At 39.7% G+C, this 26,620-nt stretch overlaps 1 protein-coding gene across 1 annotated transcript; it reads left to right on the top strand.

Moving 5' to 3' along the window:
- Positions 1–98: 98 nt before the first annotated feature.
- Positions 99–25,781, top strand: LOC139732824 (uncharacterized). Its single transcript, XM_071643666.1, has 15 exons — positions 99–1,547; positions 4,535–4,627; positions 7,154–7,288; positions 8,029–8,142; positions 9,493–9,572; positions 12,396–12,501; positions 13,359–13,416; positions 14,547–14,641; positions 15,093–15,242; positions 15,938–16,100; positions 16,587–18,743; positions 19,532–19,721; positions 20,257–21,071; positions 23,596–23,627; positions 25,659–25,781. The coding sequence occupies exons 1-15, from the start codon at positions 1,392–1,394 to the stop codon at positions 25,779–25,781; spliced, it is 4,467 nt and encodes a 1,488-aa protein (XP_071499767.1). The 5' UTR covers positions 99–1,391.
- The last annotated feature ends 839 nt before the right edge of the window (positions 25,782–26,620 follow it).

Raw genomic sequence — 26,620 nt, 5'->3', positions numbered from 1 at the left:
CCGTGGCAACGTTGCTGCTGACACCATCGAGAGGATTCCCGTATCGTCGCAGAGTTTTGTAACGTTACTCGCCGAGAGGAAATACTAATAGACATATATTTTTGCCGTGTGAGGATTCGAAGAGTTTGAAGTAAGAAGAGAACATGGAGTGGACATTAGTGCTGGTCTCACCCACACCATCAAGTCGCACAGTCATAGTAATGGGACAAAGTGTCTTTTGTTGGCTGTGTTGATTGCAAGGACGCTCCTCCTTTGACCGGTGGGAAAATTTCCCGGCCATCGGTCGCCAAAATAAGCCGTAGGCGTGGCAAGAGTGTAATGGGACAATCATGATACCAGAATAGTTTTCACACTGGGAATTTTATTTTAATTATTTTGTCTCTTCATGGCATTGCATTGCCTGTTTGCTATTGAATAAAAGTATGCTAAAGCAAATCACAATGCAGTTTCCGAAAAGGGGTGAATTTGAATGTAGGGCAATCACAAAAGTTGTGGTTTAGATAGTGTGAATGGGTTGATTCTACAATACTTGGAGAGAAATAGAGACTTTCCACTGGAGTGCCAACACTTGTACAGGAACTGTTAGCATAGTATTTAATTTTTTTTCTTCATCTCATGGATGTGATTACAAATACACGGAACAAGAAAAGCAAGATTAAGGTCGAAGCCAAAAAATAACAAACGATAAAGCCATCAGCTTAAAATCGGCTTACACTCTTACTATGAATGCACCAGTAATTGTTGGCTTTATACTATCCCCCCTCCCCCAAAAAAAGTTGTTTTTGTAGAGAATCAGTGTGAGCTGGAAAGAAGAGTACGATAAGCGGCTAAGGATAAGAGGTGCACATTTTGAAGAAACAATCATTGAGCTGCACTTTGTTTGACGGAGAGAACACCAGAGCGCAACACTGTTCAAAGCGATATCTTAGCATACTACAGCAGTGGAAGTGTATTTCCTAGTTGATGCAGTGGGGACTTGAGAATGTGAATTCAATATTGTGGGTTGTTGGTTTTTTTTTCACGAAAGGAACACCTTTAGAAATCTGAAACTACTAAACAGTGGTCTATAGTAGGTGTAGTCCTTGCTAGTGAGACTGAAGGAAAGGAGGCGCACCACTTTTTAAAATTGATTTATGGATTTTGTTAACACTCATGCTCCCAATGTCATGAATGAATCGCGGCAAATAAAAACATGACTTTCTTCATGTGCCAACACGAAGAAGGAACTGTTTGGACGCGGTAGCTCTCATTTGCTGAAAAGCTGAAGAGTTCGTCCAGTATCAATAGTAACTCTTTGCTTGAAGCCATACTGCATCAAAGGTGTAGTCCAGTGTTGACTTCTGACCGTATTGCTAGTGTTATCAGCGAACACCTGAGTCAGTCCGGCAATCATGTCTATGCCGTCGTGGTTGAAGGATTTTAGTCGCAAGCGGCCGGGCCAGGTCAGGAACATGTTCACGCCCAGGAATACTACATCGGTCATCTTTTCCAAGGGACTGCTGAATGCCCCTGGGGACAACAACTGTTTTCTGAACAGTGCTGTACAGGTATGGACTTCAGTTATTGTGATGGATACACTCATAGAAATAAAGAAGAGTGTACAATATATACCGGTATGCATTTGCCAATATTTTAAACAAAATTTGCCATTTATGGCCTGTAAAAATTTTGGTATATACGTGTGAAAATTTATCGTTCCAAGAATGAAGTACATGTGTAGTTATTGTTTTAAATTGTTTTGTTTGTGTTTCAAGAAATTGAGATCTAATGGCAAACAGCTTTTAGAGAGTTGAGCTGCAAGAGAATTTCATATGCAGACAATGTGCACTACTGAAATAAAAAAAGGAAGATTATTTGAGAAATGCTAATTAACTTTTGGCAATGAAAATATGCTGAATTATTGCTGCATGCATGAGTTTGATCTTATCATATACATGTATCTACAAAATTGTATGAGCTCATGCATAACAACCAACCTGTAGATTCAGACTTTATCTAGCAAATCTTATTCAGACCTTTATCTAGCAACAATACTTCAGCAAGTGCCATTACCGGAATATCATGTCATTGCAATGGTAATCAGATTTGAGTATGATATTTGGTTTTTACTGTGGTAATTCCAGCTGCAGCTGGGGATCAGAAAACACTCTTTTATTAGTGGTCACTGGAGATACATGTACATGTACTTTACAATGTAATAGAAAAAAAAATTGAATTGAAAATGACTGTTGATCACTCTAGACTCAATGCTTTCTACAGTATGAAAACAAAAGTAAGGAAGCGCAGAGAAATTTGTTGACATTCTAAATGCTACTTTGATACTGTATAACAAGTGAATTTGATCCACACTCTTTGTCCATCCTGCAGTTTCCACGTAATATAATCTTTACTTTAATAACGGCAGAACTTGGCTGTGGCAGTAAAAAGTCATGTACGCATTTCATTAAAAGTCATGATGAAACTCTAATGTTTGTAATGAATTTGAGCATTAGCCAGTGCCTATGGTAGTTGGCAATAGAATTCCTTCACAGAGTATTGCACCACAGAAGTATTCATTTCTTGAATATTGCTATCATTTTTGCTTGTGACCAATTAAATAATCACCATTCGTGTAGTATGTTATTTGGCAAATCTGGCAGCCAATGGATGTGAATGCGGGCTCATTCACAAAGAGCGCATCACTCAACGTGATTGCTCGCAAATCCCAGAAATTTGAGCCTTCTTTGCGGAGACGTTATAAGTCCCCGCCAGCAGCCTTTTGCTGATTGTCGTAGTCTAATTGCCTCCGAGTCGTTAAGATGATAATACGATTGATCACAGCCAAGGGATTTGAGCCTCAGAGTTTAATCAAGGAAATGGGGTTTATGGGGATTGTATTTCAAATCATGGTTTGTATGGCATAGTACAGTAGTTGAGATTAGTACTGGTAATGAGGATGCTCATAAACATACAACTTGTATATTTGAGAACACTGCAATTGGACACATGTGAACAAATATGAAACAAATGTGTCTTTGTCAGTGATATGTGATGTACACTTGTATGTACACATGTATGGAACAGTACTTGTACAGATTGTACTTTGTGTACAGTGTGGTTTGTGGTCATTATCATGATACCAAATGTATCATGTTACAATGTACTGTAATTATTGCATATTTCCACTCTCCAAGGACTTTCCACATGTCTGTCAAAGGTATAAAATATCAATCTAGATGAAGCACATACATGTAATGTACAATACGTGTACACTGTAGGAGTTTTTGTTTTTTTATTGTAGATTAAGCTCTTCTGTTGATAGTGACATTCAGTTTGTCTTGTCAGCTAAATTATCTTTTTGAATACATTGTGTAGTATCAGTGAGCACACCGTCTAATTTGGGTTTAAATTGATCAGAACTGAATTAGCTAAAAGCTTTAAATTTGTTGGCTTTGTCATTTGGCCTGGTTTGCATTGATTCATCACCTCTAGGGAATTTGTCAGTTATCATGGAGAGGAAAACTGCTTGCGTGCATATTTTGGTAATCTTCTGATATTCAGGAAATAAACAACTTGTGAAAATATTTCCTCCCGTACCACAAATGCACTGTGTATCACCTTTGAGGTTTGAAATCACATGTTTTGTTTTGTTTTGTTTTTCTATTTGTTTTCTGAAAGGGGATGAAACTGTAAAAGTGGAAATTTTCACATGAGTAGTTTTCACACTAGGTCAGGTGAAATGAATTATGTGTGTACTTACAAATTCTGCGGAATCAAATAAGTAGAATTAAATAGTAATCAGTTAAATAGATCAAATATTGTTACATATTACAAGCACAAATATTCACACACTTTTAATTTTGTGCTAGTTTCATCTTGAGCAGAATGCACAAAGATTTCCTCTTTTACAGTACCATACTTACAATTGTAATTCTCATTTTGTCACAGTGGTTGTGGAACATGAATTCAACCACTCCACAAATTTTCCTCCAAGTCCAAATTTAATTTTCCAAATATATCACATATCCACACAGTGTAATGTACAGTGCAGGATGGCTGTCTAATTGTTTTACGTATTATCTATCAAAGTCTGTACTATTATTTACATTATGTATGCATGCAAACACCAGTGTACATGTATACAGTACAGTTACAGATCTATGTTTTTGTGGGCATACATTTCACTCTCATAGCATGGACAAGCTACTGCCTGAACACCCACATTTTTTTGCTACATTGTAGGTTTACTGCTAACGTACAATGTATGGCTGTATATTATTAGTGGAAAGGATGACAATGAAGCAGTGCAGAAGTAAATTCCAAGAAATACATGCTTCCGGAAAGCAATGCCTGTGATGTACACATTTTCCTTAATGTCATGATATGAAGCATTGGTGATTGATGACTATTATTACAGGCCAATATTACTCCCCACAGTCTACCTTTAACAATGGGGGAGTTTCAAGAGAGATTGCTTCAATAATATGAATAGTATGTTCCCTGGTGATGAAATCTCTGTTCAACAATCATCATAATTTCTTTATCTCCGTTTCAGGTTCTCTGGCATTTAGATGTGTTCCGTAGGAGCTTTCGTGAGATGACCGGCCATGCGTGCATGGGCAAAGCGTGCATATTTTGTGCCCTAAAGGTACAACATCACGATCACCTTTCATTTGTTTGTTTGTGAGGTTTAGCTACATTGGGGGTTTCCCCATTTGCAGGTTGAGTCTTCTGTTGTAAACAAAGGAAATTGCAAACATCCATAGGATTCAAAGTTCAGGGATGCTACAATTGTACATGTATACAAACTAATGTAACTTGTATATGATATGACTGTGGCTGTGCTGTTGTGTACATGTGATGTGATGCAGAAAACCCGAGTTACTTATGTTATGAAATTCATAAATGTGATTAGTTCAAATGCCAAGTACAGGTACACTGTATTTCTACTAAGCTACTTCTTTGCATTTGCACTTCTTCATGCCTGGCATACAGTGTACATATAGTTATTGGTACTGTTTGTATGTGTAGGTCAGGCAACTTTAGGCAGATCCATTTGAAGCAAGGTTGTAGAATGCTATTGATTACAGTTGAACCTCTCGTATCCGGACAAGTCGGGACCGGGGCTCATCCGGATAAGGGATTTGGCCGGATACGGGAGACTCAATGCTTTATACATGTACATAATATATATACACATGTACAGTAGCCCATTGTAGTACCACATGTAGTAATGTGTATACTGCAACCTTTTCATTGTTACACTCAGTAACAGACCCCAAAATAGAGGTTCGTGTTTGCAAGAATGAAATCATTTTCTTTTATAAATTCTTGGGATTATTTACCTAAATAACTATTAAGAAATGTATCAAGTACGTGGTATATGTAATTCATGTGTGTCTGTGTAGGAGTTCTCAAGGAGTTGGGAATCCCCCTTTCCTCCCGTAATTATTTAACAAAAAATCACGGCGACATTGCGTCCGTATAATAGAGAGATCCGGATAAAGGGAGGCCGGATAAGAGAGGTTCAACTGTACTTTTAATTATACACGTACATGTACAATGTGCTGTATACTGTACATTGAACTGTGAAGGGAGTAGGGTACAGTATGCGAAAGAAGTATGGTTTATGAATGATATTCAAAATTATATTCCACATAAAGAATGTTGCAATAGGATTGGTCCAGAGCTGATCACGTGATGAAGCGTAGTTTTGCCCATCACATCACCTGAGAAGAAAAGTTTGTTACACTCTATGTTGATAGTCCCTTTTGTTTCGCTGATCTCCACACAGTCCACACAGTCCTAACGCAAGATGAGTACGCGTGAAATAAAAGTGCGTTGCACTGTGGACTATCATGTGACCTAGGTCACTTGATAGTACACAGTGCAATGCACTTTCACTTCGGTGCCGCTCGGTGCGCGCAGCAAATTCATTGTTTTGTCATCTACACGCACACGTAGCCTAAGCCCTAAGGATACCTAGAGACAGCTAAAACGGTTTCAGATGTGGAATAAAATGGGAATTTCTAGGACTCTAGATGTGGAATATAAAGCAAATAATCAACTTAGTTTCAGGCATTGAAACAAACTATCACTTCCTCGGCGATCTGAATGTGTACGCTATCTTTCCTCAGCTGCGCTTCGGAAAGATAGGTTTGTAGCCACATCCAGATCGCCTTGGAAGTGATAGTTTGTCCCATCACCTTCACTAACGTTGATTATTTGCTTACTATTTTAAATTTGTTTGTCATGGTTGGCTGATAGCATCTACATGTAGTTCATCATATCAGTATGTAAAATTTAAACAATCATCTACTATAGAAATAGGCAAAAATCAAAACTAATATTTCTGTGATACTGTAGTTTTGTGAGAAGGCACTGCTGGTGTCAGAATGGTTCTTGTCGAATCCCCCTATACGTACACAATACTTTTATCCATTTCTGAACCAGTAATAGAGAAAGCCTGCATTAAATTTTCCTATGTTATCTTTGACATGGTATGTGTACAGCAAAAAGCCATACCACTGTTCAGATTTGCCATAATGAATACAGTAAAATCAAACAAACAGCAGTAGACATTTCATTAAAGTTTTACAGGAAGTGAGAAAGTTGTGGAATTTCCAAAGTTTGACGTGTTTTCATTCATTAGTGATGACCGTAACAACCAAGCACACATTTAAAGTATGTTTAAATAGGCAGCGACGTCATTGACACAACTCTCCTGTTGGTTTGCACCTACTTCTATGAAAATTATCATAAGATAGACTATCATGTCTCTGGTTGATATATGAATAAAGATATCTACATCTCTCTTCTGTAAAAGTCAAAACCATTGCTAGGTTATGACAACTCTACAGTGATCTGATGCAAACAATGCACATTAATAATCATGAATGTATCAATATTGTGTGTTTTATGTATTATTAGATTTTGTCATATTTTTCTTCCCAATTTACATGGACACTTTACCATTGCTTGTTTGATACCTACATAATTCAAATTCAATTATAGGCCAGTATTAAATTGGGGAAGGAGTGTACATGTACTTTCTGTGTGAGTCACCCTTTAATACCCTACAAAAAGTGACTCATCACATCTGTGATATTAGATATCATCAGTGAAATGTTCCCTGAATGTAATGTATTCTGAATCTTGCCCTGTTCACTCAAAGGCCCTCTTCAACAAGCTGCAGCACAGCGAGGAGATGGTCCTGCCGCCAGATGCCCTCCGCAAGGCCCTCGCCTCCGCCTTCCAGGACCAGGACCGCTTCCAGCTGGGACTTATGGATGATGCGGCAGAGTGCTTTGTGAGTGCCAGGGGGCAGTAACAGTAGGCAGAGTGTTGTGTGATTGCTCTTTGTGTGTGCCAAAAAGGTGTAGAGAGATGAGACTAGTATCAGAAGGACGGCTGATATTTGACCCATATAATTTTGAAAGATTCTCCAATTCTCATTGAATGACAGATATTCAATATGACCTTTTTTTTTAGATGAAGAATCCTGCTGTTTGCTCAGTAGTTCAGCAATTGAGGAGAATTGAATGACAAGGTTTTGAATTCATGTTTGACAAGTTTGATTTCTCATCAAAAAGGGTATTCAACTTTGCGGTGAGGAAGTTGAGAGTTCCTGAAGTAGGTGGTAATGTATTCAGTCTTGTTCCAGAGTGTCATGCTACATGCACACATTGCTTTTTAAAGTGGTGCTATCTTGGAGATTTTCCTTTCAAGTTGTGATGTTTAAACAGGAAATGAAAATAAAGAAAGTAATTGTCATGTGTACAAGACAATGCCTACAACTGAATTGACAAATGTCTATTGGTTAGAGTATCAAGACACATGCACACACACACACACACACACACACACACACACACACACACACACACATCAATTTCAAAGGGGTCTGAGAAAGACTTGCACAAAGTGTGCCTTAGTTTCGATGTGATGAGACATTCAAGGAACCCAATTTCATCATATTATGTTCACTTGCTGTATCATTCTCTTTTGATTTTTCTGTATTACTAAGTATCTCACCCCATCTCCATGCAGGAAAACATCCTTGTGAGAATCCACTTTCACTTGGCCCACAATATCAAGGAGGAACTGTGTGATGCCAAACACTGCATCCCTCACCGCAAGTTTGCCATGACGCTCATCGAACACGTAAGTCCAACACCGACAACCCCCCTTTCTTTGTCAATCGTCTAAATAATGCTTGAGGTTGAAATTAATGACCATACAGAGTGCTTTCACCCTGAAGTATAACCACGTGTGGTCAAAACTGCCATTCTGACACCATTCATTTTACCTCTGTACAAGTGGATTGGAAAAAAGGCAATGAAGAGAATGAACAGATGTTCCATGAATGCATCAGTGTGTGAAAGGCAAGATACAGGTGTGTGCCAATGATGTCATTCTAGGAGTATCCAGGAAGCATTTCTTTAAAAAAAAAAATCACATTTTCACAGTTTTGGCTGAATTCAGGTATCGTTATTATACAAATAATACACAGGTGAGAGTGCGTTAGTGGAGATGTAGCGCACTTGAGGGTATTTACAATTGTGAAACATGCACGAGGCGAAGCCGAGTGCATGTTGCACTACATTGTAAATACCCGAGAGTGAGCTGCATCTCCACTAATGTCACGAACTCAAACCTGTGTATTATTTGATTTATAAAATGGGTCGAAAACTAACAGCATTTTTCATGTACCTTTGTGGGTCAATACCAGTCAGCTACATGTAGCACTCGCTCATAAGTCAAGATGTCCGAAGATGTTCATCCCAAACATTTACGCACGTCGCACTCGGAAATCCCGCACATATATGTACTGTACGTTTGTATAAGTGTATATGTACGCCACATGTTATGTACAAGAAAGGCCGGCTGCCAGCCCGAACTAGAAGTTATTTACAGGATTGACAGCGTGTATAGTAGTGCGCGACGCACTTGTAACAACTGATTGAATGTGCACTGCTAGTGTAAACATTGTGACGTCAGTGACTTTACGCTTTTTTGCACGGCGCCGTGCAATAGTAAGAAATCATGCACGCACACGTGACTCATTTCAGCGCTTCCAATTGGCTACATTCTTGAACCCATTTTATAATACTGGATAAGGTGGGTGCAACAACTTGTGATATTACACCAGTGGACTGACATAAACTGAAAGAAATACAAATAATTTAACATTTTTTTTCTTTCAGTAAGCAATATAAACTTAACCTGTTACTGATATGTTTTAGGGGTAATATTGTTCCCTCTGCCTTCTGAAGGATGTAATGGGAAGGCAAGTGCTCTTTCATTACGCTAGCAAAATGAAGGTAGGCGGAATGTTTGGGGATAAATTCCTCCTTCGACAAAGCACACAAGATTACATGTTGTGAAAATTCCATGTACTGACCTACAATTTGGTTCAATGTCTGAAACCAACTTGACCAATCTCTGTCTACTGGCAGCTCCGTCTTCTCACTTGTTTATTGATTCCTTCCCCCCCCCCCCTTATATATACAGAATGTGTGTCGATGTGGAGCCACTTCTGAGCCCTTCCCCTTCACCCAAATGGTCCACTATGTCTCCAGTGCGGCCCTGTGGTAAGTACATGTACATTTATGTATATCCTAATCTTTTTTTCGTTTTAGACAGTTTGGGCTAGAAGAGATATTGTCTATGTGTATTTATATCTTGTATAAATAAAAATATGTATCATATTCAGGGATACATGCAGAGAAAACTACAAATCAAAGAAAGACAGAAGAGCATCTAATATTTCCCATATTGACCCAATGGAGAGGATAGCATGGAGGAGAGCCAACAGAGAAATGAACTGTCCAAGCCCACAGAGTGGGAAAAATGGATGATGAGCGTACATGGTAGAATGTAGATTGGATTTTCATTTGCTTTTAGAGTATCCTGTCCAATAAGTGCTTATAGTGTGTAGGATGACTTTTGTAATTTTTGTTGTTGTGATTTTGTGATTTTTTTTTTGGTGATTAAAGGGATGGTACAGTATTGGTGGAGATGAGAATTGGACTTTTACCTTTTTCCGAGATACCAAGAACACACTTATGAAAAAGTACAGAGCTTACCATTTTAAGAGGAATTCAAAGTTTATTTGATGAAAATCGGGTTTGGAACGACTGAAACATCCAAAAGCAAAGTAAAACAAAGTGATAGTAATTATGTATGGATCCCACACTTTGTAGAATCGCTCTGTTTTGGATATCTCAGCCATTTCAAAACCAATTTTCATCAAATAAACTTTGAATTCCTCATGGAATTACATGCTCTTTTATATTTCATAAAAGGCTTCTCATTATCTCACCAAAAAATGTTAGAAACCTGAAATTAGGTCTCAACCGAAACTATACGATCCCTTTAACAAAACTAAGTGAAGCACATAGGATAGTGTATATGTCCCTACTAGCTGAAGAAAAGGAAAGACTATAGAACATATGATTTCAAAAATAGAGAAAAAAAAAAGATAGCTAAATATTTCATCATTGGTTCACGGGCAGTAGCTTCCAGTCTGTCATTTTGTACTTTTGGAAGTCTGTGAACCATGGTTATATTAATATATGCATTTTTTTTTTTTCATTAGATTTTTCCGAGACAAAGATAAAAAAAAAAGGAGGGAGAAGAAAACCTGAAATACTGTTAAAGAAATTGGGAGTGATTCACAAACCTTCTCTCATAAACCTGAGCTGCCTGAAGTGATTCTGATATTGGTTCTCCCCATCCGATCGTTTATGCGCCACAGGCATGTTTGTGGAATTGGCGCCACGCAAATTTCGGAATGGAGTGATTGATTGGATTTCATGTGCTGTCTGCTGGCATCACAGTCAGTGATGTGCATTGAGCTGTTTTTTGTACACAGCCAGCTGTAAAGATGAACGGAAAATTATTCTCTGAGATGTGTTGCTTGTTTGTTTGTCCTTTGATAGATACTTTCTAATGTCACATGCAATATACACCACTGTGTATATATATCTTAAAGGGGATGGCTAGTAACTGATCAGTGGGAATCAGTTGGAATGCTGGGGGATGATTGTTCCAATCCTTGTGGGATTCATTTAAGAGTACATTATATATCTATTGTTGAGTGAAAATTATTTGCTTCAGAATGGTCTCATATTCAAGTAATGTGCAGTTTAATATTTCCAGGTTCCCCTTTACTGTACAGGCATGCTAATCTGAAAAAATTAAACTGCACATTACTTGAATATGAGACCATTCTGAAGCAAATAATTTTCACACAACAATAGATTATAATGTACTCTCAAATGAATCCCACAAGGATTGGAACAATCATCCCCCAGCATTCCCACTGATTCCCACTGATCAGTTACTAGCCATCCCCTTTAAAAATGATCATGAACCTGATTGATAGTATCAGATCCACATGAACGTATGTCAAAACCAGCTGCATTGCTTAAAGGGGAAGGCTAGTAACTGATCAGTGGGAATCAGTGGAAATGCTGGGAGATGATTGTTCCAATCCTTATGGGATTCATTCAAGAGTTCATTGTATATCTATTGTTGTGTGAAAATGATTTGCTTCAGAACGGTCTCATATTCAAGTAATGTGCAGATTAATGCTCCGTCACTGACCAGGGACGCTAACCTGGAAGCATTAAACTGCACATTACTTGAATATGAGACCATTCTGAAGCAAATCATTTTCACACAACAATAGATATACAATGAACTCTTGAATGAATCCCATAAGGATTGGAACAATCATCTCCCAGCATTTCCACTGATTCCCACTGATCAGTTACTAGCCTTCCCCTTTAAATGTTGCTAGCCATCCATTTGACACATAATGTGTACCTGACTGTACTCATTACAGGTCCATACAAATTGTACATGGCATCTGATGTTGGCATGTTACTTGAACTCTCCTGTTATGGTGCCAGTTATTTCCTCAGTTTCATTTTCTCCTTGTTATTTTCCTTCTTTTTCCTTTTCTTTGATGTCATTAAAGCTTTGTCCTGCAAAATAGTAAATGATGGGAATAGTTCAATTAATCCTGTAGATGCGCATATAATATCTTTCAATGTTCAACCACAAATTTTACACACATATCCTTAGCTGTACTAAATTCGATTATCATGTTCATTAAAAAAAATGCATAATGAACTTCTATGCTCTTGTTTTATAGTAATACATTGAGAAGAAAAAAGAAATGATCTTAATGTCATGCAGTTTAATTAATTTCACATATTTTTACAAAATGGAATATCAGTTGACCTGTTATTAGCCAAATTATAACTTAGCACTATTTTACAGTAATTACAATGTAATCACTATGAATATGTAGATTTTCTAACAATGTAAAAGAGGTTCTTAAAGGGACAACAATGCAGAATTTATATGAGATTCTTTTGTTGAATGTGATTGTCCCCTTGTAACAGTGCGGAGGCTCACAGCATGCGAGACAGCAGGCGCTGGCCGAACACAGACCACTTTGGGGATCTCCTGCGCAAGGCTGGCGCCATTGGAGACCTCAGAGATTGTCCCGTGAGTATATGATGTGTCAGTCTGTCGCATTTCAATGAAATCTTTGTAGCTCTTTGCGTAAAGCTGTTCGTTCATTAGATTTCTAAGATATACTCTATTTACTCTAATCCCCAGGCAGCAGTCAATTTTATGTTCTTTCCTGTCATCACGTGTTTTTAATGTACATTGTAAAATGTCTGCTGTTTCTGTCTGAAAATGAAATGAATATAACTGAAATAGATAGGGTAGTGAGCATTGTTAGTTTGTCTGTGTGAGTGAGGGTATCACAGTGGTCCATCCTCCCCTTTATGTTGTTGTTGTAATAGGAAAAGAAAAGAAAAACCCTGTTAAAAATAATTTGTGCCACATAGTACTTACAATGAAATCAGGCCACAATAAATTTTAGATAATTCAAACATTATTATTTACTCTTTTATATAATATATTGGGAGCTCATAATGGATGTCTCCACAAGGGAGCTCATAATGAATGTCTCCACAAGGGAGTTCATTATGAATATCTCCACAAAGGAATTTATAGAATATCAATCATTACGATAATACTCAATGATAATACTCAATGACTGCAATAATATACAAGTCACAATAATTCATAGAGAGGAGACAACTAAGTTATTGATCATAAATTCTACATGTAGCTCACTTGCCTACTAGTATGGTGTCATGATAGTGAGATGTTGGTAGTTTCTTCCCATTTTGTACTGCTTGAATTCTTCAGGTGATGTCAAAATCTTGTTTGAATATTACATTTTTTTTTATGACCATGAATCATTGTTTTGAAAGTTGCAATGTGCTTCATATAATGCAGCTCATTGAAAAAAAAAAAATGCATCACCATTCCTTTGCTTCTGTTGACAGAGCTCTTGTGGCCGCCAGATCAAGATCAGGAGAATACTCATGAACTGTCCCGATGTTTGTAAGTGAAGAGATGTTTCGCTGGAAGTGTGCCAATATACCATCATGTTGTTGACTGCACCAACTGGTACTGAAATGCATGGGTGCTGTGAGACAAACTGTATTCAGAGAGCCCAGGCCTGAATGTAATCGGTGGAATGTAATCAGTGGCATTACATGATATCTGATATTGCTCTTCCAGATGGATTATAGTTTTATTGAATAGAGTCATACTTTGTATATGGAGTACAAAGGTCCCTGTGCTATCAAATAGGTCATAAACTGAAGAGTTGATTAGATTTTCTGTTGCAGATATATTTGCCAATCAGATGTAGATTAGCCTATATTTTCACTGCATTCACATTGCTGTCTCAAGTTGTGAATGCAGTTAAAGCCAATCGATCAATTCCCAGTGGATTCATCGTGATAATGCTTTTTCTGAAGTGCCCTCTGGAGGGCATTTCATGAAGCGTTATGTCTGACAAATTTGTGGGACTAGTTTGCTCTCAGCAAGCCAGATCCAAGGATTTCAGTAGCTTATAACAGTTTGTTAGAAAAAATGTTTGACAAAATGCTTCATGAAATGCCCCCAGGTCATGTTGATTTTTCATGTATTGAATATTAATCACCTGATATCACTGTATGTATTCATGTCATACCATGGATGAATAGTCTTTTTTTTTATTGAGCTTGTGAAGAAATATTTTTCAGTTTTGTTTTAGATGATAGATGCAATATTATTTTAGATGGTAAATTTTGCCATGTCCGAATAGTCTTCCAGCACAATATTGCAAGCTTCCTTGTTGGATCCAGACTTTTGTCGTATCACACGTAACCAAATTTGGAGATGTGGAAAAAAAAAGAAGAAATACTGCAATCACATGTGGCAAAACTTGACAATAGTCAGAGTTTATTGTGACTAGATTCATGTTACTGGGCCAGTGATTACTACCACAAGTTGTCTTACATAGAACTGGGACACACCTGAAGAGCATTTAGAGTGTTTCATGCACATATTATTTCTGAGTACACACACACACACACACACACACACACACACACACATCTACACACCAGACGTTACATCAACACAGATTTTCTTGATTCATATGAATCTCTTTCTTTTCTTTTTTTTTTTTCACCCTTTGCCAGTGAGCATTGGCCTGATTTGGGACTCAGACAAGCCCGATGTGGAACACATCTCTGATGTCATATGCAACCTGGGCACAACCATTCTCCTTCGTGAGGTAAGTTAGGGTGTGCTGTGTGTGCGAGGGGCAGCAATGGTTGTGAAACAACATCTACTATTTCCCATGATGTGACGAATGCTTTTTTAGCTTGTGTCAAAAATGACGTCACCCCTCATCTTGGCAAGAATCAGTGTGATCATGCAAATTGAAATTTCATTTCCAAGAGCGGCGCCCTAACTAATTGAGCTTCCGCCTGTCTGTTGATCGATTAGATAGAAGGGGTGCCCTGTGACTTATATACTTTCTGCCAACTTTTGAATTGTATTTTCCAGAAGGTCCTACCAAGTGTAAGAGTTCTCGTAACAGGACAAGGAGATTTTCAATGCTGGCTTTCTTCCTAGTTGGTTTTGTCAGCCATGTAGGTATTTCTCTCTCTCTCTTTTTTAAATGCTGCTGAGAAAATGTTTCACTTCATGTGCGTAATTCTGAGTGTCTGCTTCTTTTTCAGCTTTTTGACGATGCTGTCGATGACAGAGCCAAAGCCAACAGCCTCTTCCTTGTTGGCATTGTGACGTACTATGGCCGACACTACACCACTTTCTTCTACAACACCAGCCTTCGTTACTGGGTCTACTTTGACGATGCAGTCGTCAAGCAGGTACAGTTACTATAATGTGTAGGAATTTAGATTTTGTGGACGGAATGAAACACAAATCATTGTCTGTTCTATAATTTCACTTTGAGAGTGAGCATTGTATGCACAAAATATTTAGAGAGTTAATGTCCAAAGTTTATTTTTCAAGATCTACTTTAAGAAGTCCTGACTTTACATATTCACTTAGGTTATCATGGTTTTTTGCTGTTAAAAGGGCCAATCAAACAGAAATTGTATTTCAAGCATTCTTCCACCTGTTCGCTTTCAAGGTATCTCTTATGAATGGAAATGTTAGAGCCAAAAATATGTCACTGTTTCCATAAAATCTACTTGCCAAAGATGAAAAGGAAATTGTGATTTTCTTTTTTCCAAAGATTGGATAAAACTTCTTTCTCAAGAATTTCTACTGCATGATCACCAAATCCAAAACATTGAGCAGTTAGTATAATTTGACCAGCTTTGATGGTTTTTTATATTTTCAAACCTCTCTTCATATTTACCAACTTATGAAAAAAATTACAAGATGAAGATGAAGATACAGGATTTTTTGTGGGTTGCACAAACCAATTGGTTTTGGGAGAGTAACAAGATTTTTGGTTGTAAGAATTTAAATCAGCATCAGAGTGTAGGCAAAGAATGAGCTGTTAATGTGGTGGGTTTCACCAGACAGTCATCCTCATGTTCTGATAACAAACAAGGTTGGCCCCAACTGGTCTGACGTGGTGGACAGGTGTAGACGGGGGCACTTCCAGCCCCTCCTTCTGCTCTACTCCTACCCGGACGGCAAGAAGGTGTCCAATGCCACAGCTCCGAAGCGCGTCACGATGCTCAAGGGCTACGACAAGGAGGACAAGGAAAATGGTTTGTGATGAGACTTCCTGTTCGAGAGATAAATTAATGTGTCATCTCTTTGAAAAATATGGGCCTAATTTGCTTATGACATCTTTATCATTTATTTCTTTTTTCTTTGGAGTTGTCACTTTTTAACATTCTGTGATGCCTGCATCATTAAAGGTCATGACATTGACTGATTTACATTTATGACATCTTAAGCTTTGTCACTTCAGTCCATTTAAGAATTAATTCAATTGGAATTGAATAGATTTGGATAAAAGAATGCATGCTTCCAAGTGGTATATTGATATAATATCTCAGCTGTAAGTCAGTTGTGAGCATCATGTATATAGTATTCTATTTTGAACGAAGTTGTCAATTTGTCTTAAAGGTTAGATAATGCTCCAGCAGGAAATTTCTGTGATATTTTCTTTCCTTTGAATGAGAAGGGAAAGTTGCATGAATGTGTGATAATTATCAGTAATATGAAATACTATTATTTTGTGTTTTCAGAAGTGCCTGGCAGAGTATTAAAGAAACCTCAGGAATGCCTGTCCACCAAAGTAGACACCCTGATAAATCCTGATGAGCCATGCACTATCAACCATCACCATGGAAACAGCACCAGCAGCAATGCGAGTGGTCAGAGTGTCAGTTCTGGTGACTCCCAGAATACTCTGGTCTACAGGGCTGTAGGGGGAGTGCCGGAGTTTCAGGCCACGTCCGAGCCCGGGAAGCCATCGAAGGGAGGTCCTAGGGAAGACTCTGCAAAACTCAATCAGGACTGGCAGATCGACGAGGATGGGGCAGTGGCCAGCGCCAGTCGGGCGAGCTGGATCCCAAACTCGGTGGTGGAAATTGGACAAGATGCCCTGGCCTATGTCCCCATGGGTAAAACCAAACCTGGCAATTTTTCCATCTCTCAGTTTGCTCTCGATGGGCATGATGCAAACGAGAAGCTGGAGTCGGGACGGTATACAACTTCGCTGGGTCGATCCGACCACATTGTCGGCCAAGGCCACAGGGTCTCCTCTGGGATTAGCAATGACAGGTTGCAGGAGTCCAGAGGTCTGACAGCCCCTCTTCCTTCTGGGAGACCCTCCTCCTCCAGAAACCCAACCGCAGATCGCAGCCCTAAAGTTTCCATGTCACCTCAGGCTGTGAAACGGCCATCCTCGGCACAATCATCAACTGTGCTGAACTCCAGAAATATTGTTGCTGAGGAGGGCGCAGTGTACAATGCCAAGACTGGTGTGGTGACAGGATGTGACGTTCACCCCTCCGATCCTGGGCAACCAAGTCTCACTTTTGAGCCGTGGGGTAACTTCTCAACGGAAATCGAAAATAATCCAGACAATGTGAGGACAAAGCAATTGGACATCAAGCCATTACAGGAGTTTAACGTGCGAGAGAATCGCAGCAACCCTCTCCCCAAGTCCTCCGAAAGAGAATCCACCGCCCAACCAATTTCAAAAGCATCGATTGTCAGACAAGGCTCTTGGAGTGGTAGCGTCAGGGGACCCATCAATGGGGATACCTTTGTGCAGAGAACTAATTCGCTCACTATGAAGCCCCTAACCAGGCACCAAGATTCTCACAGCAGTGTGCCAGACTTGAAGGATGCTTCCTATACAGGCTGTGGACTTAACTCCCTCAACAGCAGTTTTATCAGTGATCAAGGTCCCAGGTTTTCCAGCGTGCCCGATTTGCAGCATCAAATGGGAAGCCATGATATGCTGCAAGGGAGGAAGCACTTGAATTCAGACCCAATCCAGATGTCTCCTTCGATGAAGAGGTCCAACTCCTTGCAGTCAGACAAGCAAATCGCTCCGGGGGGGATTCTGGCTGCGGCCATTCGCAACCAAGAATCCTCGGCGGCCGAAAAGCAGCAGCCTCAGCAAAATCACATACCGCTGGTCAGGTCCTCGTCCGTGGCTGATAGGAAGGTGGATGAGAAGCAGTCCAGGGCCAAATACAACATCCAGAATGGCTTCCTCACGCTTCCGGGTAAGAAACAGGTCAACCACTTCATCGCAAGCAGCAAGCAAAACTTTGGGACAGCGGATGGTGGCAGACCAAGGGACAGTAGCACTGTTGGGATACACACTGGGTACACCTCTCCAGCCATGCAGCAGCCCACAGGTGTCCCACAGCTCCACAGGCAGCACTCCAATGAGGGCAAGCCTTCTGCTGTACTGCACCAGGATGGCATCACCATACGACAGACCCAAGAGGTTGCCGTCACGCATGGCTTGGACATCGACTCCATCGGCAGTAGAGATTCAGGCTACAGGAGTCGAGACCGCTCCAGCGCATCCTCGGGGAGCGTCTACTCTCTGGATGCACCCCTATCTGACCACACCCCATCCTCTGTTGCCCCATCAACTAGCAGCGCTACCTCCTTCAATAGTTCCTCTGCCTATCCTTCCCATGGTCATGTCCACCAAACGGCTGCACCCAGTCATCACATGCCAACAGCCAAAACTTCACCGGCAGACGCCCACTCACAACCAACCAGTGGGTCCCGTGTACCAAGAACATCTACCCAAACATCGGAGGCTGTGGTGATTGAGATGGTCAAGGGTGTAGATGAGCAGTTACTAACTTCTCTCAAAGCAGAGGAGGAACAGGATCTAGCCATGGCTCTGTCACTCTGCACTGCTGCTGCATGTAAGTGTTTCCTTTAACACATCAGCATCTTACTTCTTTGGTACTTTAATGTGTCAGTTAATGATCGGTGTAGAATTATGTTCTCACTGTGTACTTTGACAAAGAAATGAAGGTTACATAATCCCCTCCCCCCCCAAAAAAAAAAAAAAAAAAAAAAACTTTGCAATATCACACATTTATTGCATGTTGCATATATATACCTAGGTCATACTGATAAGTCTTGAATTGTTGTATATCAGCATTGCAAAGATATAATTTTGTGTAAGGCAGATATGAGAATGAAAGGTTACTGTATGCCTGTGAGAACTTGTTCTTATCATACTTTGTCATAGGTCACCAATCCAGAGTTGTGGATACTCTTTTGTCACTTATGTGTTCCAAAATACTATGTCACACTATTTGATACATTCAAAATATTTGTTCACCATGGTCTATTAGTTTCTCACTAACTTCAATGGAAATTCTACCGATTGCTCTTGCATGGAAAGCAAATGAATGCAGAACATTTAGTACCAAATCATCCTTAACAGATCAAGCTGAGCTAAGAACCATGTCATGTTATTATCCATGCACGTTGTTGTTTTTTTTTCTTTTGAATGAGTGAGAGTATGGTCATTGTTTCTCAAAATGTATGTTTATTTTTCTTTTGTTGCCATAGTAAACTCTGTGTGTTGTGTTGTGCCTTGAGTATTTGCCCTCACAGATCAGCAGTGTTATGGTATTACCATTGCTTATGGCTTTCCTGTCTTGCGATTCTCTACCTCACCCTCCTCCCCCTCTCCTTCCAGCGACTCTGAAGATTGCTCTTCGGTTAGAAGGCCTCAAGGATCAGACGAGGCTCTTTCTGCAGACAAAGTACAACACCACGGTTCTCAAGTCACGTAGCCTCCATCGCAGGCTGACCATTGAGAGGCGTGCCCAGGAACCAACGGTCTCCAAGATTAGGGCTCCACCACCGCCCAGCCAGGATCCCACAAGGTAAAAGACACCCATTTCTCACTATGATCATATTTGCCCGTTGCCATGTCTTCTGCTCATACAAAAATTTGGACAGGTCTGGACAGGGCCTCAAGTATTTAAATACCAGTATGCAGAATGTGGATGATGTACATATATTCATTTTCTTGTATGTGGTTAGGGATGCTGACATTTTCCTTGAAGTATATAATTTCTCGTATCTGAGTGGAATTTTCAATATTTTGAATCTCATATTTAAGTACATGAAATGGTTTTACTTTTTATGTCAAAGTATGTCTTTTTTTACATCTACAAGTAGTGTACAATATATATCTCTGTGATTCAACCTTTGGTCGCTAGTCAGATTTCAACAAAGACCACTTTTAATCCAATTCAATTTATTTATGAATTTTGCAATTGGTAAAGAGCTACTTAATTGTGAGTGTGAGTGTCAAGCAAAGACCAGAAGAACACATGTTGGCAACTGCAAGCATTGTCAATACCAATGTATTTTTTAAAATATAGTGTGTGTCCTATTTCATTGTCAATTTGTCAGGACATTGAGAGATGGCAAAGGGGACATGTGTGGACGGGATGATGAATCCCTGCAGGAGCTGGAGCTCCTCAAACAGCGAGTGGCTGACCTCCAGTCTGATAAGGGTGCAGAGAGGCACCCCAAGCACAGCCTGGGGCATAGCCAAGCAAGTCATGGTACTACCGAGGTTGATACCAGCAGGAGTGCGTATCAGCCTCAGCAGTACCGCAGTGTGCCATCCTCACCGACACCCCACCGAAGCACGATTGCCTCTGGTCAGACGGTGCGACAGGGAGCGGTGTCACATGTGAACATTAGTGTGCCAGGAGGTGCTCCACAAAGTTACAGTGCGTACAATGGTCGAGTTACCACAAGCCAACCTGTGCACCAGGGAATTGCACCTGCTGTGAGCACAAGTACATCACAGACTGTACCGCAGGGACATTCACCGTTCCAAAAATCATCTGCGGCCACGCCAGTGCAGCGAGACTGGGTGCAGTCACAGATAGGGGCCACCACGTCTGGGCGAAGCATGACACCGCACAGCTTTTCTTCCGCCCCGCACCCATCCGACGCAGGTCACGGCCGCTACCAGGGTGGGTACCGGTCCCAGACACCTACGGCGTACCTCGGTTCCACGAAGCCATCTGACAGGTCTTTCCAAAGGTTTTCTCAGAACACCACTGCGGGGAACCGCAATAACAATGCCACAAGCTATCAGACAATGCCAGTCAGCAGGGTTGCACCTCAAACCGATGGACAGTATGCCAGTGGCCAGGCTCAGAGAGGGACTTACAATTTGGACTGGGTAGAGAGACGGGAAATACCTCGTCATGGTAAGTTTACTATACATAAGAAAGAAAACCGTGTGAATTTCAGTAAAGTTGCGTTAAACACATGCAAGTAATGTTCCATCATAGACACAAGTCAGCTTCAAATGTAACTTAGTCTCATCCACATTCCATCAGAGTCATCAATCCATACTGTTCTAAGTTGGAAGCTAACAGCATACCATTGCTCTCTAACCCGTCAAAACGCTCAGAAAACTAATCTTCATCATGCATTAGTAATAAGTTTAAATTATGTAAAGATTAATTCGTAGTTCATTGTTTTCTTTACTCGGGGCAGTCAGGTGACATATTATGTCCATCTCACATTCAGTTATGGCAGAGGAGAGTGTAAACAGCAGTAAATTCTTCTGGTTTTAAGTATGCATTTTATCTACCTATAATCCATTCAGTTTTTGGATCCATTTTTAGTGCCATCCTGTGACATTAAATGGTGGTCACCTGTATTCAAATGAGGTTATCTATCTCTAAACAGTAGCAATGTTGGAACACATACTAGCAAATTATACAGTAGTACATCTGTAAAAAGTGACGTGAAATGCAAAACGCAGGAATAGATTATGAAACAGACAACACTAAAGGAGATGTGTACCGAAAAAAGCTTGACTCCATTTACAAAGTGCTATATGACTACTACTGACACTCTTACAGGATAATGCAGTACCTGTTTCACGCAGACTGCTCAAAACTTCCCAAACACAGTAAAGGTGGGGACAAGTGGGGGGGGGGGGGGGGGGGGAGGTGGATTTTTACAATCAGGAGTTGGATAAAAGCAAAGTTTAAGGAGCAGTCATGCATAGATGAATTTCACAATTTACATGTACATCGACTAACTGGAGCATGTGAGAATAATCTTTTATTCTGCAGCGGCTGTCCACATGCAAAAAAGAAAAAAAAGAATCATCCATCCATGATCCATTTCATCGTAATTTTCACCTTTCTCACACTTCATTTTGATCCATTGATAATCCTAACTCATCATATCCTGCTCATATCCACTATTTTCTCCACAACTGGGATACAGATGGAAGGTAAATATTAGACTTGGAATGCAGAGCAACCATCTTTTCCCCTTTTTTGAATATGAATGCATCCTTGTTTGTGTGTGAGTGTGTGTGTCTGTATGTCTTTCTGTTCCCTTCTCTCCTCGCTTGTCCCTTACAATGTACATAATCATCAAATTAATCCTTTTAAATTTGCGTGGGTTATACGGCATAATTCATTGCTGAGTGGATGGGCAAATATCAAGTGTTCCCGATGGAAACTCATTAAGAAACTCTATTGTTCAGTTTGACCTCGAATGAGAAAAGAGAGATCCATTTAGTATTGTGCAGATTTTTATTTTCTTATTTTTTCACATTTGTGTTGCATGCTTTCTATTTTTAGCATCAACATTGTGGTTTGAATGTTTGTGGTCCCATTGTATCTTTTCAGCGCTTTATTTGCTATGTTTAGTAATCGGTGTGTATTCAATCCGGTGCCGTAGAACACGGTGACCACTTCATTTCGCAATGCATGCATCGTGCATTCAGGCAGTCGTGCCAATTCAATGCTTGTGTCTCTCCTCCCCTTTCATGGCAAAAGGAAGTAAGAATCGAATTATCAAAATGAACATTTTTAGACTCGACCTTGCATGCCCTCAGTAGCTGCAAAGCTTTGAGTGCAAGCACCCACCGTAAATGAGAGAAATAGCCTGGCAAAATGTTGTAACACTGCACCAAAGTTGTGGGAAATGAAAGATGCAGGGTGATTGTGTGCAAAGAATGACATGATTGGCACTTACGTCCTTTTGCCAAAGAGGGGCAGCATCATTATGACAGTTATCGATCCCTAGGGTAGTACACTTGGTGTTCGTTTTGACCTTGATGCAGAATATATTCTTTTGTGTGATCTTCATGCGTGATACAGGAAGGGAGTGATATGTTATCACTCTCTCTCTCTTTCTTTCTCTCTCTCTCTCTTACCCTCCCTTCCCTATTCAATTTCCAGTCTGATGAAATTGACTTCCTTTTTTTTGTGTGTGTACATGTATAATCAGTATTTGTGGCATTTTTCTCTCTTTTCATACATACCATGCTCCCAGTCACTGATTCTATTTCTGTATCCAACTGAGTATCGCATCATTGATTAATTTATCAAGATCTCAGTGATTAATTACTCTGTCAATATAACCAGTTTCTTGGATCTGTATAAAACGTTTTGTGTGTGTGTGTGTGTGTGTTCCAGTTTTTCCTGTCCGTGGTTCTATTTGATCGAGACAATTTTTTTCAAAGAGAGAACACTCGACAGAAATTGTAAAGATAACAGAGATTTTACTATGATCATATCGTGATCATCTTTTGTGACCCCCCCCCTCCCTCTCTCTCTCTCTTTCCCTTCGCCCCTCTCTGGAGTTTATGCACCCTTTTGTTATTAATTGTGTCTGTTTTGTGTTTCATTTGTTTTGCTAACTCTGCACCCTTTTTCCTCTGCCAACTGTCTGCCATTCCCGCCGCCTTCCCACTACTAACAGACGAAAGCACATTGGGAAGACCTATGATGTTTGTAAGTACCACTCATCAACACTAACAATCTCTTTTTTGTTTTTGATAATCACTATTAAAGCTTTGTTCTGCTGATGTGGCAGGGTGTCTTGTTTTTGCTACGCTGTCACAGGCCTCTTTGCTGAAAAGCAACCATGTGTCACAACTTGCGATGCATCAATTTTCCAGAAAGGTTGATTTAAACCTTTCAGTCTTGCCATTGAATATCACTTATGCATGTATGCACAGCATGAGAGACGTAATTTTCATGATATAAATATGTAGGTAGTAGCATAAAAGAGAAAAATAAAAATGAAAAAAAAAATTTCACATATTGTCAATTTCACTTATTTGACTTTGAGATCAGTACGTGTTTGCACAGTTTTTAAGTTGAACTGGGAATCTCAAAAATTGGACACCCATTTAATCCATTATCTAAAATTAGATGAAACTTTGTGGGGTTGTTAAGTTCAGAAGTCTCTCCTTAAATCACCATGTGATGCATTGCAGAAACTTAATTGGGGTAGTAAATGCCATCTGCAAAAGTGATGGATTCTTCTGGAAAGTTGTGGACATGGATCTGAATTAATTGATTTCAAGAGACTTGCTTTGTGACTTTCCATTTAAATTTCTTCCCCAAACAGACAGAGGTTATCGATTGATATCAAGTCCTTTATTTCATTTATGGTCACTCAGTGTGTTAGCTCGTAGACCACAGATTTGTTTGTTTGTTGTTGTTTGTTCCCCGGAAACAGACTGAACTTTGAAAATTTTGGACATCCTCTTAGACAGTGCTTTGGCACATAGTGGTTCAATTCTTGAACTTTCCCTGGGGTATCATTGAATAATGATGAGGATGTCCATCAAAATGATTTCAAACAAATGGCACACAATTCACTAGTAGTTTGTGGTGAGAGTTGCCGCTATGCACCATTCAGAAACTTTAGAACGTTTCAAAACATCCTAAGCCGTGTTTACCTTGTGTTTATCTGACAAATCTGTTTTGAAACCTTGTGTGGATTATCTTCACTGACATCAATAATAGCTGTACATTACTGGCATACCACTGCATTTTTTTTTAAGGGGGGGGGGGGTGTCAGTCTCTTGTTCCATGGTTTGCAGTGCCATTTGTACATTTACTTTATTTCAAAAGAGTGAAGCAGATTTACAGAGTGACTGCCTGATGAGATAAGGAAACCTTCATATGCAGTGCATTGCCCAGGGGTGAAATATGGGTCACAGCACATATCGATCCGTGAGAACCATTCCATGACTGCATGTGTGTTTGCTGGAAATGTTTTAAATCTATGTGTTCAGAATGCGGAAAAAAGTGCTTTCAACTGAAGTATAGTAAACATGATCCAATTTGGGCTGATGTGGTATCATGTTAGGGATTTTACTGCATTTGGTTTTGTAAATAGCACTCTTAAAAAAGTTGAGCACAGTTTTAATGTAAAGCTGTACATATGATTTGACCTGTGCTGGTTAACATTGTTTTTCTTTCTAATTACATGTATATCAAATATCTTTTATTCGTTACTTTTTTGTGTTCATGATAAGATCCATTAATGGTGAAAATGCATCTACTAATTACATTTTGCCATTTTGCAGTTTGTGTTCTGTCACATTGTAAGACAGAAACTGTGTACATTTGATAACTGGTGGTTTTGATAGTTGGCTGCCCTAAAATTTAGGCAATTCACAATGATTTCTGTGAGAATAGAACATTGGGGAACAGTCGTCATACCAAAGCTTATTCTCTGTCTGGGGATTGTTTCATATCTCATACCCCACCACCTCCCCCCCCCAAAAAAAAAAAAAAAAGAAAGAAAGAAAAGAAAAAGAGATTGGTGTGACTCAAGTCTTGAGTCTTGGTATTATCTCATGAAATTTGAACCATATTCAAATATCAGGCAACAAGGCAACAACACATACTAGAGAAAAAAACAAACAAAACCAAGAAACAAAAACAAAGAAAGAAAGTGGAAAAGAAAAGCCATGGTGATTAATGTTTCTTGTCCACGTTTGAATTTGGTTTCCCCCCACACACCAGGATACCACGACGTGCATCAAGTCTAACAGTGCTCTACCCCAGCAGGGAGGTGTGAGGCGGCCAGAGAGGGGACACGCCCTACCCGTCAAAAACCTGGGAGACAACCTCATCGATTTGGGCTGAGCCCCACTCATTGGGCGGGTGTGACTGTTGATGCAGAGGAGGGGTTTACAGTCTTCATACAGAGGAGATGTCATTTCCCCCCCTTCCCCCCCCCCCCCCCCATCCTGTCCAAAGTTAATGCAAGTACTTTTTCTGATGATATTTTGTGGAGAAACACCAGAAGTTTGTGTTAAGTGCCCGTACAATTTCCTATAAAAAAGGAGAAAGATATGTGTGATGATTTTTGAATAGAAGTTTTCAATGTTTTACTTGATAAACCAATCCTCTGGTGTAGTTAAATTGGCATCCGATTGGCAGTGCTATGTCACATGCTTAGTCCTGACCACTGACAATGTATGTGTGCATTGCTAGAAAAAAAAGTAATGAAGTTGATGGTGCTTTACAGTGTGAGTGAAATTATGATTTCTGAAAACATCCTTGAATGTCACTTTTTATTCCCCCCCCCCCCAAAAAAAAAAAAAATGTAATGGATTATCATGACTCCAAATCCAATGTTGATACCAAAAAACTAGGGCTTTCCCCATTCAGTTATTGATGGGTAAGCTCCATTTTTTATTTTTTATTTATTCATTTATTTATTTTTGCTCACAAGAGCTGTTAGCTTTAACTCCTCTTCATTTCATTTGTATATTGCTGCCTTCATAGTATAAACTGAGAGTTTTCTTTCTTATTATGTTAACTTCATGTGTATTTAGTGCCTGTTCCTGAGAGAAGGAGAAGGAATAACCAAGATTCTGCACATGCAAACTGTGTTGTGCAATATAAGGTTTGGAGTCATTTTGACTGTAATGGATTTGACCGTTCTATACGTGTGAAAGACACAAAACAGGGCAAGGGAA

Source organism: Diadema antillarum, unplaced genomic scaffold (assembly GCF_040938485.1).
Source record: "Diadema antillarum isolate AM-2024a unplaced genomic scaffold, OU_Dant_1.0 seq00000451_RagTag, whole genome shotgun sequence".
NCBI classification, from domain to species: Eukaryota; Metazoa; Echinodermata; class Echinoidea; order Diadematoida; family Diadematidae; genus Diadema; species Diadema antillarum.
The sequence above is the reverse complement of the archived record's forward strand: the minus strand, read 5'-3'. Positions and strand labels throughout refer to the sequence as shown.